At 34.6% G+C, this 21,127-nt stretch overlaps 1 protein-coding gene across 2 annotated transcripts in view; it reads left to right on the forward strand.

Moving 5' to 3' along the window:
- The window catches only part of KLHL4 (kelch like family member 4), a 101,545-nt gene that overhangs the window by 53,408 nt on the left and 27,010 nt on the right, over nucleotides 1-21,127 (forward strand). For both annotated transcript variants that reach the window (XM_021079962.1, XM_021079961.1), the window contains exons 2-5: nucleotides 9,071-9,238; nucleotides 9,615-9,751; nucleotides 12,538-12,734; nucleotides 17,325-17,537. In XM_021079962.1, the coding sequence (XP_020935621.1) occupies nucleotides 9,071-9,238; nucleotides 9,615-9,751; nucleotides 12,538-12,734; nucleotides 17,325-17,537 (715 nt within the window). The remainder of the gene's footprint in view (nucleotides 1-9,070; nucleotides 9,239-9,614; nucleotides 9,752-12,537; nucleotides 12,735-17,324; nucleotides 17,538-21,127) is intronic.

A 21,127-nucleotide genomic window follows, 5' to 3' on the forward strand; every position in this document is an offset into this window, starting at 1 on the left:
AGATTTAATTCATCCACTTCCACAACTCCAAATACAGTAAAATTCAAACTACAATAGCATTAAAACTATGCCTTCATCAGACATTTACTGAGTGCCTTCTATTTGCTAGGAAAAGCACAAAACTGAAGCTTTAACAGCTCTCCAAAAGAAAATCAGTGCAAAAATTTTATTTAAGCAATAAGGTTGTCCCCTGCATTTAAGAAAGCAATTTTTCATATGGTCAATCATCACCATATAAAAAAATAGAAATTCATTTTCTGTGTAGTTTTACATTCCTTCAGTAAGAAAATCATCTTTTATATAATGAGTTTTGGGAATTAAAGTAATACCATTAGAAGAGGGCTAAGTTTCCATTTAATCTCTATGACTCACTTGAAAAATGGAACTTACAAAAGAAAAACAGAAAAAAAAATTAGAACTATTTGAGAAATGTCTAAATATTAACTTATGCACTCTATGTTAGCATCACTTGGTTCTGTGACTTTACAACATTTTAACTATGGTAAAAGGCACATTCTTTCACATAGCTGCACTCAGATTTTCAATTTCAAACTTGAAAACTCCCCAAGAATGTCTTTACAAAATATCCATATGTTAAAGTTTATATTTCCAAATAGCCTTCCAAAGTGGCCTCCAAAATTAACAACTTTACCAATTTTTAAAAAATTGTTACAAAATAGTTTTGCAACAAAAACAATCTCAAAGGTTTATTTTTCTGATATCTGTTTTACTGCTATTCAGAAAAACATAGGGACCTTAAAGAATCTCCTTAAAATTAAATAAAATCAAACAGAAGCTTCTGTGATTTCAGTACAATGGCAGATTAAGAAGCTCCAGATCCTTGTCTTCCATGGCAATATCAAGTAAACAACTACAGATTTATTTAAAAAGCTTTGTGGGAGCTCTAGAAACAAATCAGGAATATAGAACAACCAAGCAAATGCCTAGTCAAGAAAAAGTCACATTCAGGAGTTCCCACTGTGGGTCAGTGGAAATATATCTGACTAGCATCCATGAGGTTGCAGCTTTGATCCCCGGCCTTGTTCAGTGGGTTGGTGATGTGGCATTGATGTAAGCTGTGGTATAGGTCACAGAAGCAGCTTAGATCTTGCATTGCTGTGGCATAGGCTAGCAGCTGTAGCTCCAATTTCACCCCTAGCCTGGGAACTTCCACATGTCATGTGGTATGGCTCTAAAAATAAAAAAAAAAAAAGTCACACATTCAAAAAAAATAGGAAATTTCATGGCATTTATCCTTGCTCTTATACCAAGGTGGTATGGCATAATTGGAAGAATGCAACTTATTTCTTGATTTCACACTCAAGATAAAAGGAATGAGTGGAACTTTTTGCCACATTCTGCCCTATCTGTAGGCTATGCAACAAATTGATTTCAGTATTGCCTAACTCAGGGTTCAGATGAGAATAAGCAGTATAATTTGGCTCTCAGGTTGAAAGTCACAGAAAGTAGTACCAGGCACCAAAGTGCATGAAAATTGCAGAAGGACTCCAGGCCCATGGACACCTGGGGGCAAGAAATTATAGGCAAAGGAATACAATAGAATATCTAAGGCCCTGCAAAAAGCAGAAGTGAGACTTAGATAAATTAAGACGTATAAGCAGTTGTGTGTATAGGAGATTGGGATAAAAAGCACACATGCGAGTCCACAGATTCATATTCTCAGAAAAGGCCAGAGAAGACCTCAACATTCATGCTGAATTTATTAGTGAAAGACTTCCTCACACAGAGCCATTATGCAAAGATTAGGAATAATGGCTGTTTTTCCAAATGCCAAATTTTAGCAAAAGATCACAAGGCATACAAAGAAAACTAGAAACATGGCTCATTCAAATGGAACAAAATAAATATCCAGAAACTATCTCTAAAGAGCCACAGGTTTTAGACTTTCTAGATAAATAATTTAAGCTACCTTATTAAATACTCTCAAAGAGCTAAAGGAAAACACATTAAAAAGAACAAAAAAAAGTCAGAAAAACGATATATGAACAAAATAATATCAAAATTGATTTAGAAATAACAAAAAAAGAACCCAAGCAAAAATTCTGAATCTGAAAAATGCAATACTGAATTGAAGGATTTACTAAAGGGCTTCAATAGTAAACATGAACCAGCAGTCCAAAAAAAACTTGTAAATTTGAAAGCAAGTTAAATGAAATTATCGCATTTGAAAAACATAAAGAAAAAGGAATGAAAAATAGTAAATGGAGCCTTATAGACTTGTGAATGAGCCAACATCAAACAGACCAATATATGTATAACTGAAATCCCAGAAGGAGAATAGAGGGAAAAGGGACAGAGAGCTTCTTTGAAGAAATAATGGTAGAGAACTCTCCAAATTTAAGGAAAGATATAGAATTAAAGTATAATTTGTTAAAAGAACTTCAAGTAGGATAAACTCAAAGAGACCCAGACACACTGTAATCAAATTGTTGAAAGTAAAAGACAAAGCAGGCTTAAAAGCAGCAAGAGAGAAGTGAATCATATAACAACGAATCATCAGGTCTTCCTGCTGAAAATTTATAACCCCTGTCTAAGTGTGACAAAAGCAGACAAATCCCAGTTGAGGAAAGTCTAAGAAACTCTCACAGCCAAGAAAAGCCTAAGGCAATGTGGTATCGCAATGAGATTTCAGAATTGTGAAAGGACTTTAAGTAAAAAGTGAAGAAACCTGATTATGGACTTAATAATAATGTATAAATATTGGTTCATTAATTGTTTTTACAATGAGCCTTACTAATGTAAGCAGTTAATAATAGGGTCAACTGAGTGTGGATATATGATAACTTTCTATTGTCATCTCAATTTTTCTGTAAATCTGAAATGTTCTTAAAAGTCAAGTTTTTAAATGGCATTATTTCATTCTTTTTTTATGCCTGAGTAGTATTCCACTATATATGTATCACATTCACAGCAACATTGATCAACCAGACATTCTCATACTAAGTGAAGTCAGAAAGAGAAAGACAAATATCATATCACTTATATGTGGAATCTAAAATATGGCACAAATAAACCAATCTTTAAAACCAAAAAGGATACACACACATTGATAACAGACTTGTGGTTGCTAAGCAGGAGGGGGAGGGAGTGAGATGGACTGAGAGCTTGGGGTTAGTAGATGCAAACTATTATATTTGGAGTGGATAAGCAACGAGATCCTGCTGTATAGCACAGGGAACTGTGGCCAATCACTTGTGATGGAACATGATGGAGGATAATGTGAGAAAAAGAATGTATATATATATATATATACACACACACACATATATATATGTATGAGTCACTAAGCTGTACAGAAGAAATTGGCACAACACTGTAAATCAAATATATTTTAAATAAAAGAACAAAAACAAACAAAAAAGCTAAGTTTTTAAAAACAATTTTTGGTATGTTAAAATTTTATTTAAAATAATAGTTTTTTAAAATAATAGCACAAATTCCCCTTCCTCATTCTCAGAACTCAATAAATTTGCTCATTTTACACCATAAAAATAGTTAATGTAGTGTAATATTTAGTCACTGAAATTTGACTTGAATATTAAATCATCAATTAGATTTTCATTGTGTGCAAAGTATTGCATTAAATGCATTGTTATTTAAAAATTTTAAACACAGTCCCTGCTTTCTCAAGCTTAAAAAGCTAATTGTAGAATTAAGAGATAAACCAGGTTCTCAAACATGACACCTGTGACATTTTGGGACAAATAATTTTTTTTTATAGGATGTTTACTAAAATCCAGTTTTTTTTATGGGATGTTTACTGGCCTCTAACCTCTTGATGTCAGTAGCATCCTTCCCTAGTTGTAACAACTAAAAGTTGCTCTTGAGGGAACATCTAAAAGTGTCCTACTTGTGACAACCAAAAATAAAATTCTCAAATTTTCTGTAATCCTATAAATTCTCTAAAATGTAAAGTCTATTAATTAAATATCAATTCAAGACCAAAAATCTTTAAAATATTTATGGAAATAGTTACATCCTGGTAGTTAAGATTATCTTAACATAAGATTTAATATTTGTACAGAGACTTTTTTATGTACATTATCACATGTAATCATCATATTTGTACAGAGACTTTTTTATGTACATTATCACATGTCCTGTGACATAAGCATTATTGTTAGTAGTATTGGTGTTAGTGTTATTTTACCCCTATTTTGTAGGAGAAAATTAATACCTAGATAAAATTACTTGCTCAAAATCACTCAGCTTTTAAGTATAAGGACAAAAACTAAATCCAGACATTTTGATGCAGTTTTCATCCCATGTCTCCCATGTCATCATCTGTAGTTACCATACAATGAAGAAAAAGGAAGAAAATTCTCTAATGTAGTGCTTTCCATTGGATCATCTGACCTGACATTACAGTATCTAAAATGGAGGCAAGAGAATTGTAACTTACAAGCTCTGGGAACTTATTAAGATCAGGTTAAGTTTCAGTAGATTAGTTTAACCGTTATTGTTGGTTTTTGTGTTTGTTTTACTATATTCTGCTTAGATAATCACCAAGAATAAATTATAATATTTTATATCTTTAAATTAATACGTTATATTTCAGATATTATAATTTGATCTACCCACATCTCTTTAAGTATTAATTTCTTCTTCCTTTTTTTTTTTCTTTTTTTTGTCTTTTGTCTTTTTAGGGCTGCACCCACAGCATATGGAGGTTCCCAGGCTAGGGGTCCAATTGGAGCTATAGCTGCCGCCCACAGCCACAGCCACAGCAATGTGGGATCCAAGCTGTGTCTGAGACCTACAACACAGCTCATTGCAATGCCAGATCCTTAACCCACTGAGCAAGGCCAGGGATTGAACCCACAACCTCATGGTTCCTAGTCAGATTTGTTCCCTCTGCACCATGACGGAAACTCCAAATTTCTTATTTCTCGATGAGACTCAAGATGCCTCTATCTTTTAAAACCTAACAAAGTTATGTGTGGTTCATAGTGATAGGATTTTTAGATTCCAAAAATATACTTTTTAATTATTAAAAACACTGCAGATCAATAAATTTACCGTGCCCAGGTAGACACATCCCAAACTAGATAGTAATTAAAGAGGCTTTTTTTTTTGTCCTTAATCAAATTAGGCTGAAGAAAACTCACAGAATAAAATATTTCCTGGCAAGAACTTCCCAAAACATATTCTTCCTTTAAGGTATACCCCTCTCCAATACATGTTGGAGTGTACATGAGTACAGCTAAGATAATTAGACATAGATTGAATGTTTGATTTAATAAATGTGAATCAAATCATTTCTTGAGCAGAGGAAAAATTAGGATGAAGTGAAGGTAAGTGAAACCTGAATGACTTTCTCTATGATGACAAGGGATTCTTCCTTTCCAAAAAAAATAAACAAGCACATTTTTTGTAGCATACAGTTTTTAAGGATATTCATACTGTGTTAGCCTGATTACCAAAACAATATTGACTGTATGTTCCAAGTATCTTTAAGAAGATTTGGAGATTAATAATTTACTTGAATTATCCATACAAAAAGGGTAATGTCAACCTGGACCAATTGTCTTCAGAAAAACACAGGCTAAATTAGGGGATGGGGGAGACCTAAAACTAATCCTAACTGGTGATCAGAAAATGATGCCTGGAAGTAAGAACAGAAGTGAGCAAAGTATTTAAGTATGTTCATCCAACCACCATATTTTTAAGCTTCTACTGATTGTGAACCTCTATGTGCTTCTGTGGAATTTAATTTCAATTCCACCATTGTATGATGGTGAAAAGACACATAGCTTTCCTTATTGCAAATTCAACAGTCATCACGTTTGCCTCAAAAGTAAAAGGGTAAAACATCCAGTTAGAAGATGTATGAGTTCTAGGGATCTAATGTACAGGATGGAGACTACAGTTAACAATACTGTGTTGTATGCTTAAAAATTGGGCTTATCAGACACAACCTAGAATAGATTTACAAGGAGATCCTGCTGAATAGCATTGAGAACTATGTCTAGATACTCATGTCGCAACAGAAGAAAGGGTGGGGGAAAAAACTGTAACTGCAATGTATACATCTAAGGATAACCTGACCCCCTTGCTGTACAGTGGGAAAATAAAAAAAAAAAATTGCAAAGAGAAGAGATCTATAATATTCTCACCACATGCAAAACAGTAATTATGAGAGGTGATAGATGTGTTAACTAAGCTTATTGTGGTAATCATTTCACAATATAATGTAATCAAATCATCACACTGTACATCTTAAACTTACACAATGTAACATGTCAATTATATCTCAATAAAGCTGGAAAAAAGATAAAAGATGGTAATATGTGTATTTTCTTGATGGGAATGAAATATTTAAATAATGAGGAAGGAGTACTCCCTGGAGAAACTTCAGAATATAATCAAATTTGAAAAATATTTTGAACATTCATTCATGATAAAAACTCTTACCAAAGTGAGTATACAGGGAACATTCCTTAACATAAAGCCATTTATGACAAAACCACAGCAAATAAAATGCTCAGTGGAGAAAAGCTGAAAGCCTTCCCACTAAAATCTGGAACAAGACAGGGATGCCCACTCTCACCACTGTTATTCAACATAGTACTGGAAGTCCTAGCCACAGCAATCGGACAAACAAAAGAAATAAAAGGCATCCAAATAGGAAGAGAAGAAATAAAACTGTCCCTGTGTGCAGATGACATGATACTATATATAGAAAACCCTAACGACTCAATCCAAAACATACTTGAACTGAGCAACAAATTCAGCAAAGTAGCAGGATATAAGATTAACATTCAGAATTCAATCACACTTCTGTATACTAACAATGAAATATTAGAAAAGGAATACAAAAACACAATATCCTTTAAAATTGCACCCCAAAAAATCAAATACCTGGGAATAAACCTGACCAATGAGGTGAGACTTATACGCTGAGAACCATAAAACATTAATCAAGGAAATTAAAGAAGATGTAAGAAAATGGAAAGATATTCCATGTTCATGGATTGGAAAAATTAATATTGGAAAAATGGCCATACTACTTAAAGCAATCCACAGATTCAGTGCAATCCCTATCAAATGACCCATGACATTTTACACAGAACTAGAACAAACAATCCAAACATTTATATGGAACCACAAAAGACCCAGAATTGCCAAAGCAATCCTGAGAAACAAAAACCAAACAGGAGACATAACTCTCCCAGACCTCAGGCAATATTACAAAGCCACAGTCATCAAGACAGTGTGGTACTGGTACCAAAACAGACATACAGATCAATGGAATAGAACAGAGAACCCAGAAATAAACCCAGACACCTATGGTCAATTAATCTTTGACAAAGGAGGCAAGAACATAAAATGGGAAAAAGACAATCTTTTCAGCAAGTATTGCTGGGAAACCTGGACAGCTGCATGCAAATCAATGAAACTAGAATACACCCTCACACCATGCACAAAAATAAACTCAAAATGGCTGAAAGACTTAAATATAAGACAAGACACCATCAAACTCCTGGAAGAGAATATAGGCAAAACATTCTCTGACATCAACCTTACAAATGTTTTCTCAGGTCCGTCTCCCAAAGTAACAGAAATAAAAGCAAAAATAAACCAATGGGACCTAATCAAACTGACAAGCTTTCGCATAGCAAAGGAAAGCCAAAAGAAAATAAAAAGACAACTTACAGAATGGGAAAAAATTAGTTTCAAATGATGCAAGTGACAAGGGCTTGATCTCTAAAATATATAAGCAACTTATACAACCAAACAGCCAAAAAGCCAATCAATCAATGGAAAAATGGGCAAAAGACCTGAATAGACTGTTCTCCAAGGAAGATATACAGATGGCCAACAAGCACATGAAAAAAATGCTCAACATCCCTTATTATTAGAGAAATGCAAATCAAAACTACCATGAAGTACCACCTCACACCAGTCAAAATGGCCATGATTAATAAGTTCACAAATAACAAGTGCTGGAGGGGGTGTGGAGAAAAGGGAACCCTCCTGCACTCTTGGTGGGAACGTAAGCTGGTACAACCACTATGGAGAACAGTACCTTAGAAAACTATACATAGAACTACCATATGACCCAGCAATACCACTCTTGGGCATATATCCAGACAAAACTTTTCTTGAAAAAGACACATGCACCCACATGTTTGTTGCAGAGCTAAACACAATCGCTGAGACATGGAGACAACCCAAATGTCCATCAACAGATGATTGGATGAGGAAGATGTGGTACATATACACAATGGAATACTACCAAGCCATAAAAAAGAACAAAATAATGCCATTTGCAGCAACATGGATGGAACTAGAGACTCTCATCCTGAGTGAAGTAAGTCAGAAAGAGAAAGACAAATACCTACATGATATCACTTATATTTGAAATCTAATATACAGCACAAACGAACCTTTCCACAGAAAAGAAAATCATGGACTTGGAGAACAGATCTGTGGTTGCCTGTGGGGAAGGGAGTTGGATGGATTGGGAGCTTGAGGTTAATGGATACAAACTATTGCCTTTGGAATAGATTAACAATGATATCCTACTGTGTAGCTCTGAGAACTATGTCTAGTTACTTATGATGGAGCATGATAATGGGAGAAAAAAAGAATGTATACATGTATGTGTAACTGGGTCACCATGCTGTACAGTAGAAAAAAATGTATTGGGAAATAATAATAAAAAAATAAAGAAAAAAGTATTTTGAATCATGCATACAATCCCATCCCTAATGACACATTTGTGATGTGAATAAAAATCAAAGAGGTTTGTATTTTGAAGTTTATGTTTGTGCATAAAACAATTACCACTAGCCCTGCAGCTGAACTATAAATATAGTTATTATATCCATGGTTACATTCCAGACATAAGTATTCACCTTAACACTTCTCTTTAATGGAGTTTAGAGAGAAATAATAGTGAGATATTTAAGATTGGAGGGCACATTTTAAGTTTACTTTAATTCAATATATTTCTTTTATAAGTATAGGTGTCTAAATTTCCACGGGACATTTGCACACTCACTAGGAGAAAAAAAACATATTCTCACACTTATCCCCCTTTCAGACTAGATACACAACATCCTAAGGAAATGAATGTCAGCAGATCTGAGGAGCAGTTCCATGCTGTAAATCATGCAGAACAAACTCTTCATAAAATGGAGAACTACCTGAAAGACAAACAATTGTGTGATGTGCTACTCATTGCTGGACACCTCCGAATCCCAGCCCATCGGTAAGTATCCTTACACAGACAGATCATTTAGTGAATATAGCAAGTATGAAGAAGAAAGAATCAGTCCATTGAGTACAAATTGGAGCACTGAGGAAAACTTTTTATATTGAAAAGGAACTAACTTAAATGATCCATTTCCCTGTGTGATGTTTCGAACAGCCAAACTAGAGAAATTGATGAAGAAAAACAGCATAAACTGTCTAAAGAAAATAAGCTTAATTAATTCACCTTTCTAATTTCACTACACTTTTCTGAACTATCAAAGCTTTATGCAGAAAACAGACTCACCAGTATCACAAAGTTACTGACTGTATTTCATGCTTTTCAGTGAGATTATGGGCTGATTTAAGTTCCTATGAAACATTCCTATTTTCAGGTTGGTTCTCAGTGCAGTGTCTGATTACTTTGCTGCAATGTTTACTAATGATGTGCTTGAAGCCAAACAAGAAGAGGTCAAGATGGAAGGAATCGATCCCAATGCACTTAATTCCTTGGTGCAGTATGCTTACACAGGTAAGTGCTTGGCATGTATTAACTCATTCAATTCTTAAACAATAACCCTACATTTTATAACCCACGTTATTATTATTCTGACTCTACAAGTGAGAAAATTGAAGGATAGACCAGTTAGGTACATTTCCTAAGGTAGTAAGTGGCAGAATCAGTATTTAAATTCAGTGGTATAAAGGAGCAAGAGGTAAATAATATGCTATAAAATATTTGACAATGAGAAAATAGAGCTATTTTAACACAAAGATGCAAGAGCATATCTCTCTTTCAAATGTTGTGGGTACATTGCCATTTGTAAAAATGAGAATGAAAGTGGGATATTCTAACTCTACAGGTTTAATTTCTTCTTTTGAAATAATAACGTCATATTTACTCAAACTATAAAACAAGGTAACCAGTTGAGTTTGAGCACCAAGAAATATTTATTATTCATTCACTCATTTATTCCAACTTTATTGAGGAATAATTGACAAATATATTTGTATATATTTAAAGTATACTACTTGACTATATATATGCATTATATTTATATAGTGGAATAATTACCAAGATCAAGATTACTAATTCATACATCATCTCAATGTAGTTAACATTTTTTGGTGAGACCACTTAAAATACACTCTCAGCAACTTTCAAGTACACAATACCTAATATATTATTCCATGCTGTACTTCATATCCTCAGAACTTCTTGTAACTGAAACTTTATACCCTTTGACCTATATCTCCCCATCTTACCTTCCCCACCCCTATTCCACATACAAGTGATGCCATACAGTATTTATTTTTCTGTCTGCCTTATTTCTGTTAGCATAACGCCGTCCAGGTTCACCCATGTTGTCACAAGTCGCAAAATTTCCATCTTTCTTATGGTTGAATAATATTCTATTGTATGTATGTGTATATTACATTATCTTTATCCATTCATTGGTCAAAGGACATTTAAGATGTTTCCATATCTTGTGAATAATGTTCCAATAAACATGGCAGTGTAGCTATCCCTTTAAGATCATGTTTTCACTTCCTTTGGAGTAGAATTGCCGGATCTCATGGTAGTTCTATTTTTTTTTAATTTTTTTCAGGATCCTCCATAGTGTTTTCCATAATGGCGGAACCAATATATACATTCACCGACAGTTCACAAAGGTTCCCTTTTCTCCAAAGCTTCACCGGCATTGAATATCTCTTTTCTTTTTGATAATAGCGATCCTAATAGGCATTAGGTGATATTTCATTGTGGTTTGGATTTGCATCTCCCTGATGATTAACGATATTGAACACCTTTTCAAGTACCTGTTGGTCATCTGTATGTTTTCTTTGGAAAAGAAAATGTCTATCCAGGTTCTTTGCCCATTTTTAATTGGATTATTTACTTTTGCACTATTGAGTTGTATGAGTCCTTTATATATTTTGGATAGTAAGGCCTTATCATATATATGGTTAGCAGATATTTTCTCTCATTCTGTAGATTGTCTTCTCTATTTTTTGGTTCCTTTGCTGTGGAGAATCTCTTCAGTTTGATGTATTTCCACTTGTTTATTTTGTCTTCTGTTCCCTGTTCTCTTGGTGTCTTGCCCATGAAATCATTGCCATGATCAATGTCAAGGAGCTTTTCTGCTGTTTTCTTCTATGAGTTTTAGAGTTTCATTGAGAAATGAATATTATTTTTAATAATCAGGTCAGGTTTCGGTGTCTACAGCAGCTGAATAGTCATCTCTGAATCTGAGACTAGTTCATACTTCTCTGAGTTTCCTGAGATGTAGATAGGGCTATCCCTTCAAATTCAAGGATAAGAAACAACACACAAAATTCTGCTGATGGACTGGACTCCTTTACAACACATTTTAGAGGTTGAAGATACAGAGCATCTTCCAGTATGTATTATTCTTTTTTATGGTTATGCAATCAGATAGAACCCATATTAAGGTTTTTTACAAAGCAAAATTATAAAGGAATGGATTATAGTTTATGTAATGTGTATGAAATATCATTATTTATAATTTTCTTATAGCTTGGTTAAAACAAAAATTATAGGAATATAACTTGTCAAAATTACTTATAACATTTGCAATAATTCATCAATAATTCTTTCTCCAAAAATAATGCAGATACAATAATATAAAGGAAACAGCTTAAATTGCTCTGATCTTGGTTTTTAAAATACTTTACAGATTTTTTTAAACAGAGTCTGTTTTTATATCTAAGAAAATAATCTTATAAGCAATTCTTTTTCTGAAGACTCCTGACAGCATTTTCTTTCTTTTGAGACAGTGCCTGGCACTAATTCCAGGCATAATATTTGGGCAAAATCATCCCTATAAACTAAAAAAATGCAGGTGCAGAACAAATGGACATATAGGATCAATGTTCTTATTTATCAAGATGTTTTCCCACACAAATGAGAGTTACCAGTATAGCCCATCATATGGTCCTTATACAATATGTCATAATGCCCCTTGATTCATATTGTAGATGGTTTTTGATATTTAGATGCAGGTCTGAGATGATAAAGAAACAAGAAATTGCTGTTCTTTACAATGATGGTACTCACTGTTCATTTACTCCTGTTGCTTTTAATAATCTAGTCTGGCTCCCTTCAGCCATCTTATAAGTGTTTGTACAGATTCCCTTGCATATATTCACCTCAAAAGATATTCCCTGAATAATTACTGTACACTAGAAAAAAAATAGCCCTATTAGTGAGGGAAATTGAAAAATTCAACTATCAAACATAAGTGTGTCTTACTTTACGGAATATATAATCATTCTTTACACTTTCAAACCATTTAGGTGTCTTGCAGTTGAAAGAAGATACTATTGAAAATTTGCTGGCTGCAGCTTGTCTCCTGCAGCTGACTCAAGTCGTTGAAGTCTGCTCCAATTTTCTCATAAAGCAGCTCCACCCTTCAAACTGCTTAGGGATTCGATCATTTGGAGATGCCCAGGGCTGTACAGAGCTTCTGAGTGTGGCACATAAGTACACAATGGTAAGATCAATTGCATCATGTTAACTTGTAGTAATAACAGGTTAACAAACTACCCAAATTACTGATATGTTTACTGATGTGTGTGTGTATGTAACTATTCTAAGGTTAAGATTGTAACACTGGGATAAATTCAAAAAGCAATATAGGAGTTCCCTTTGTGTCCCAGTGGTGAACGAATCCAACTAGGAAGCATAAACTTGCGAATTTGATCCCTGGCCTTGGTCAGTTGGTTAAGGATCTGGCATTGCTGTGAGCTGTGGTGTAGGTCACAGACGCAGCTAGGTTCCCGAGTTTCTGTGGCTCTGGCTTAGGCCGGTGGCTACAGCTCTGATTAGACCCCTAGCCTGGGAACCTCCATATGCCGTGGGTGCGGCCCTGGAAAAAGACCAAAAGACAAAAAAAAAAAAAAAAAAAAAAAAGCAATATAAACTTATATAATTTTCAAATGACTTGTACATAATAGATATTAGGTAAAAATATTTGTCTGGTTAGCTGTACTCAAATAAGGTTCACATTTTTTTTAAACAAAAAAGATTTAATTAAATCTCAAAGCTTGGAGAAATGAAAATACTGCCCCAAATTAAACTGTACAAGTACATATTTCAAGTAGAATCCAAAGTAATAAGAAAACACAATTTCCCTGATGTTTTTGTACTATTAGAACTTTACTTTGTAAAATTGTACAAATTATTATTCCTAATGAAATTTAGATATTCAATAAGTAAAAAACTAATATTAATGGATTGATATTAACTAGTAGAGCTTAAGAATTACCAAATTAGTAAATCAGACAATTCTGAGTGGGCTTTTTAATTGAATGGGCTTTTTATTTCTTAACGAAAATATTTTGGCTTAAAAATTTGCAGTTTAATCCTTTAACTTAAAACCCCTCTCACTTCTACTAGGAATTATAATAAAATAATTAATGTGTTTGTGTGTGTTAATTCTTTAAAAGTTGCATGGGATAAGACTACCTTTATTCAGTCAAATGACAGTGACATGAAATAAAAATTTCCATAGGGAGGCAAGTAAAAGTAGATAGAGGATATTAAATAAATACCATTCATTCCTTACCATTCATAGTAATAATTTCCTTATGCAAAGAGTATGAACTTTTTAACCTCTGAAGCAGGGAGAAATAGAAAAGATGGATCCTTCTGTGAAACTCAATCAAAAGATAAAGATTTAAGCTAAGAAATAGCTTTAAGATTCAAAAATAAAAGTATATAAAAGTGAACAACATAGAATCATAACTAAAAACAATAAAATTAATATTAAAACTTTAGAGTTGAGGTGCATGTATTTAAAAAGTATCTTCCTAGAGTTTTATACAGACCTTAATGTTTTAAAACTTGTAATTTTTTTTTTGTCTTTTTGTCTTTTCTAGGGCTGCACCCACAGCATATGGAGGTTCCCAGGCTAGCGGTCTAATAGGAGCTGTATCCACCAGCCTTCGCCAGAGCCATAGGAAAGCGGGGATCTGAGCTGCATCTGCGACCTACAGCACAGCTCATGGCAATGCTGGATCCTTAACCCACTGAACGAGGCCAGGGATCGGACCTGCAACCTCATGGTTCCTAGTCGGATTCATTAGCCACTGTGCCACTACAGGAATTCCTCAAACTTGCAAAATTTAATTCTCTAAAAATGTCTTGTAAACTCCCCCTTCATCTTCCCACTCCTGGTCATTGTTCAAAATTTGAAGTTTCAAACATATTCCTTAAGCAATATCATTATATGGAAAATCGTATTATAATGGATTGGCATTTTAACATGTCATTTAATTATGCTACTTATATTCCTATGTCCTAAATATAGATGCCATATAATCTATAGGAACAGCAGTTCAAAGGTTAATCCTACCACAAAAACCAAACATGAAAACTTCCTGTTAAATTACTTAAATTCTTGAACTAAGTATTAACAGTTTCCTGTCTGATATCTTACTCTTGCAGGCAAAACACATTCTGATAAACAGGTTGAATTATTTTTGTTGCTCAAAATGAACTTGTCTTCCTTTTCCTATTATGTGACTGAAGCTGAGTGTTAAAGCAGGATGTGCTTAAAAATGCAATAATGTTGTCTCCTTTAATCCCTCTTTAGTGATTTTATTATCTATTATAAATACAGCAAAATACATAAAGATCTTGTATAATATGTTTTTGTAACACTATATTGATAGTATAAAAATGTAAATAATTTTAATGTCTAAGAATAATGCTAAACTCTGAGGATTCAATTATAGTCATTTGAATCATAGGTAGTAAAACAGATTGCCCTCCCTAGTATGAGTAGGCCTCATGCAGAAATACCCTCACAGGCACACCAGAATAAAGTTTGGCCAAAAGTCTGGACACTCCATGGCTCAGTCAAGTTGACACATAAAATGAACCACCCCAATCATATAAATGGTAGTCTGAAGCGATGAAATATTCAGCAGATATGTTATATTCATGTAATCCATTTTACAACAATACAAATGTGGATTTTAAAAAATGAATACCAACCCAAGGGCGCAAAACAAAACCCTTGGGAAGGTGCATAGAAGAAAGTGTTTACCTTGAAATTAGGAGTAAAATAATTCCAAAATAAAGCAACTTAAAATTAATCTTTAAGCCCAACTAAATATTTCTCTATAGTACTGAGTATTGCAGTGCCTTATATATATAAAAGTGTATTGTGAATCATATTAGCCATTGAGTAGGGAGTAGGTTTTATGACTTTACACACAGCCAGTCTCGCCTCTCTCTTTCTCTCTCCTTCCTTCATTCTTTTCCTTCACTGGAGACTGGATCAAGGGAGAATGAGATATGGGATCTTCCATAACATCTATATGATTTCAAATTTTACATACACTACCAGTAAGTTTGAGAGTGTTTTATCTTTTTCTTAACCTTTTCATAAAAATTATGTCATTTATGAAAGGCAGTTGTAGCATCGAATAATTCTCATAGCTTATTTTCTAATAAGAATAATTCCACCTCCCACAAGATTGCATTGGTGATTTAATGTTTGTGAAAGAAATCTGGAAAGTAGAAAGCACTGTATAAGTGTAATGTATTAGTATTATTACTAGCTTCATCATTTTGCTATAGGTGAGAGGATTTTCAACAAGGAACATCTGCTATAGTAAAATCAGTAGTTCTCTCTCAATTGCTTGGCTTAGTCACAAGAAGGTTCTTTGTCTAAATAGGCAAGTTATCTTGGAATTTATGGTATCAGAGCTTCCTGATGGGTCTATCAAACTGGATGATTATTGTATGGATAATTTTGCTATTAGGTTAACTCAGTTACACAATGACTAAACTCAAAGGCATTGGTGGTTCAGTGGCAGAATTCTCACCTCCCATAATGACTAAATTCAGAGTGGAACTGAGAGAGTTATTTGATTTATCCAGGTCTCCCAGTTATTCAGAAGCTGTCTTAAGCTGCTTCCAGAATATCTATTTATTGTGCAACATAAACTACTGACTAGACATGTTTATATCAATTTCAAAAGTATATTTTATTGCATTTAAAACTTCAGATTTTTACTATGAAAAAATGTTAGAAATTATAACTGCGTTGTCAAAGAAAAATATATAACATTATAAATAGAAAAAAATATAGTGATGTTTTGACGGAAAAAACTGAAACACAGCCGCCTGAAATTTGATACTTGACAAAATACAACACAAGTGACATAAGGGAGAATCAAGGTATAGTATGCAAACATTGAAAGATAGCCCCACTCCTCCTCAAAAAATAACTCCAGGGGAGTCACTTTTAGATTAAACTTAATCTTTAGATTTTTATCCATTGTAAAATATACTTTTGCCTTGATAAATAGAAGATTGTGCTTTTTCACAAGAGGGAGGAGTTTTTAATCAATCTCTGTCTCATCTCAAATAAATTCAGTATGTTGCCCCAACCTCAAATGTACAGCCAGAGCTCTCTCTCATGCTTTCAAAACAGCCTCCACTTTGAAAATGTTCAGACTTTCTCTTAAGGTTTTTTTTTTAATTAAAGTATAGTTTATTTACAATGTTGTGCCAATTTCTGCTGTACAGCAAAGTGACACAATCATATATACACATTCCCTGTCTTATATTCCCTTCCGTCATGTTCTATCCCAAGATACTGGATATAGCTCCCTATGCTATAAATTAGGACCTCATTGCTTATCCATTCTAAATGAAATAGTTTGCATCTACTAACCCCAAACTCCCAGTCTATCCCACTCTCTTTTTTTTTTTTGGCTGAAGACCAACTTGACATCAGTCAGTTCTGGGAGTCATAAACTGTGTCACCTGCAACAGCTGAGAGAGAAAAGCACTGACATCAACTCAGACACTATCCATGTGGCCTATGAAGCAGTTAAGGCCTTTCCTTGTGTTCAATAAATAATTCCAGGTGGAAGCATTTTGTTCTTCATCTTCAGAAGGCTCCTCCATTCTGTTGTCATGGGCAGCAATAGCATCAATGTGCTATAAATGCACATATATGCTTCTCTGGCTTTTTCTGAAGTTTAACAAAGTAAAATGCTTTGATAAGCTTGTTTTGTTAAAAAGTTTCTAAAGTACAAAATTTCAGAAGACCTCTTTTTTCTAGGAACACTTCATCGAGGTAATAAAGAACCAAGAATTCCTCCTGCTTCCAGCTAATGAGATTTCAAAACTTTTGTGCAGTGATGACATTAATGTGCCTGATGAAGAAACCATTTTCCATGCTCTAATGCAGTGGGTAGGGCATGATGCACAGGCTAGGCAACAAGACCTAGCAATGCTGCTTTCATACATCAGACTGCCATTACTTCCACCACAGGTATGGAAACTTACTCAGGTAATGTAAAGCATAGTTCCAAACTACCACTAGGCCATAATCCATTCCTTATTTGTTTTATTTTATTCAGAGAATTTCTGGGACAGGATTTGTTTCACACATGTACAGCCTTCAATTAACAATACTAATAATGACGAAGAGAAAGGAAAAAGGTTTTTAAAAGATCTGCTGATAATCCCTAAATTTCAGCATACTTATTAATTTCAGTTTCCTCTATGACCAAACAGCACTTATGACAAGCAGGAAAATGACTAGGCTAACTCTTTTTCTTTTCCTGCCACATCCTAGGCAAAGTGATAATAACCATTAGAGTAGCATCCCAGAGGAGACTCTAGGAAGGAGCTAGAGTCTGGATAACCTACTAGCATGAATAGCTGCTATGATTGAAGGAATATTATAAGAGTTTCAGATGCACTAGAGCACCATTATAATGGTGTCCTCACCATGCATGCAGAAGGATATACTAAAAATGATTCTAAAAACAAACACCCTTGGATAAGATTCAAGACTGATCCACATCATACTAAATTTTAGTATGTGAACTTTAGTGAGGTTGGAGTGCAGGCTCAGTACATAGCTCTAATAATGGCAATAACCACAATTTTTTCTCTGTAGCAAATTGATCAATAGTATATATCATTTATATATCATATAATTATGTGTGAATATATGGCACATATGCACACTTCATATACTATATAATCTGTGGCTAAAGTCCTCAAATGTCATTCATATTGGAAGGAAGGATTTTTCTAGACTTAATGGATCAGTAGTTTCATAAATATTAAAAATAATTGATTTTCAACAAATTAGTAATTAAATGTTAATATTGAAAAATAGAATATTAATTTGCTGATGAATTCTATAGTCTTTTTAAAAAAATTTAGTTGTTTGTTAAAGCCCATGGAAGAACGTATTTACTCTTTTTTTTTTTTTTCCTCTAAAGAGCAAATACTCGCTCTTGCTGGAGGTTCCCAGGCGAGGTGTGCAATCAGAGCTGTAGCTGTAGCTGCCTACGTCAGAGCCACAGCAATGCGGGATCTGAGCTGTGTCTGTGACCTACACCACAGCTCACGGCAATGCCAGATCCTTGATGCATTACTCTTTTTTTTTAATTGAGGTATAGTTCATTTACAATATTATAATTGTTTCAGGTATATAACATAATAATTCAAAATTTTTTATAGATCATATTCCATTTATAGTTATTATAAAATATTGGCTATATTCCCTGTGCTGTACAGTATAACCTTATAGCTTATTTGTTCTGTACATAGTGGTTTGTCTTTTAACCCCCTGCCCCTATCTTGCTGCTCCTGCCTTCCCTCTATCCAGTAGTAACTACTACTTCTCTGTATCTGTGAGTCAATTTCTTTTTCTACTTTTTTATTTTTATTTTTATTTTTGTCTTTTCTAGAGCTGTGCCCATGGCATATGGAGGTTCCCAGGCTAGGGGTCTAATCAGAGCTATAGCTGCTGGCCTTCACCAGAGCCACAGCAACGTGGGATCTGAGGCTCACGGCAACGCCAGATCCTTAACCCACTGAGCGAGGCCAGGGATCGAACCCACAACCTCATGGTTCCTAGTTGGATTCGTTGACCACTGAGCCACGATGGGAACTCCCTTTTTCTATTCTTTTAATTGAAGTATAGTTGATTTACAATGTTGTGTTAGTTTCAGCTGTACAGCAGTGATATATATATATATATTAGATTTTTTCCATTATAGGTTATTACAAGATATTGACTATAGTTTTCTGTGCTATACAGTAGGGCCTTCTTATTTATATAATATATGGTACTGTATATATGTTAATCCCAAACTCCTGAGTTATCACCCCTCCCACTTCCCCTTTGATAACCATAAGTTTGTTTTCTATGTCTGTGGGTTTGTTTCTGTTTTGTAAGTAGTTCATTTGTATTGTATTTTTAGATTCCACATATAAGTGCTACCATAAGATATTTATCTTTGACTTACTTCACTTAGTATGATAATCTTGAGTTCCATCCATGTTGCTTCAAATGGCATTGTTTCATTCCTTTTATGGCTGAATAATATTCCATTGTATGTAAATATACCACTTCTTTATCCATTCATCTGTCCAGGGCCACTTAGGTTGCTTCCATGTCTTAGCTATTGTAAATAGTACTGCTATGAACATTGGGGTGCATGTATCTTTTTGAATTAGAGTTTCAGTCTTTTCTGGATATATGCCCAGGAGTGGGGCTGCTGGGCCACATGATAATTATTTTTAGTTTTTTAAGGAACCCCCATACTGTTCTCCATAGTGGTTGTACCAATTGACACTCCCCAACAGTGTAATAGTGTTCCCTTTTCTGCACATCATCTCCAGCATTTATTATTTGCAGAGTCTGTTCCTTTTTTGTTATAATGACTAGTTTGTATCAATGTTTTAGTGTCCACACATTTGCTAACATATAGTATTTGTCTTTCTGTGGCTGAGTAGTGTTCCATTGTGTGTGTGTGTGTGTGTGTGTGTGTGTGTGTGTGTGTGTGTGTGTATTATGGTGGGTGGGGCTGTGTCCCTGCCCAGGGAGTTGCTTGTCCTGAGGCATCCTAGTACTGGTGCCTACAGGCTGCTGGGCAGGCACAGGACTGAGTCCTAAGACTAATAAGCTACAAGGAGGATTCCAAAATAGCCCTTGCCAGGACCAGTGTCCACCTGGCAGAATGAGCTCCCCAAGATGGCTGCAACCAGTGTCTATGTTTCCAGGGCTATCTCTGGTTGCCCACCACTTCTCCTGGTGAATCTCTAAGATTAGCAGGTAGGTCTGACCCAGGTTCTTTTCAAATTATTGCTTCTTGCATCCTTGAAATGTGGAATCTCTATTTCCCACATCTGCATCTCCTGAATGTAAACCCTGCTGGCCTTCAAAACCGAACATTCTGCACTCTTCTTGATGCCAGATCCCCATGCTAGGAAGACCAGTGTGGAGCTTAGATCCCTTGCTCCTTGGGAAGAACCTCTGCAATTATAATTATTCTCCTGTTTGTGCGTCACTCATACTGGGGTTATGAGTCTACCCTTCTTGCTCTGTGCATTGTGGTTCCTTCTTTTTATCTTTAGTTGTAGATGATCTTTTCTGGTAGGATCTGGTCTTTTTTTAAAATAAATATTTATCCTGTAAATATCTGTAATTTTTGTGTGCTTAGGAAAGGAGATGAATTCAGTCTTTGTACTCTGCCATTTTTGAAACTCTCAGTACATATTTACTCATAAGCCTAGGGTCTTGTTCGAAGCAATTTCTCATGCCTCCCACTACAGGCTTACTGAAACAATTTAAGGGGTTGAGGCCAAGGAGTCTGTGTTTTAACAAGTTTTCCAAATGATTCTTAGATAAGCAATAATTTGAGATGCACTGGTGTAAAAGATCAACCGTCCTTAACTTTATACTGTTGTAAGTCTATACTGACATCCCTTAAGCAGAGGGCTTAGTGTGGACTTCTCTTACTTTACTGGAACAACAGGAAGTATCTATCCCAAACACAACCAGTGGCACCTTGGTCTCTGACTTCTGAGTATGCATAGAATGTGGACTGTGTGAACTTT

Source organism: Sus scrofa, chromosome X (genome assembly GCF_000003025.6).
Source record: "Sus scrofa isolate TJ Tabasco breed Duroc chromosome X, Sscrofa11.1, whole genome shotgun sequence".
In the NCBI taxonomy this organism is placed as follows: Eukaryota; Metazoa; Chordata; class Mammalia; order Artiodactyla; family Suidae; genus Sus; species Sus scrofa.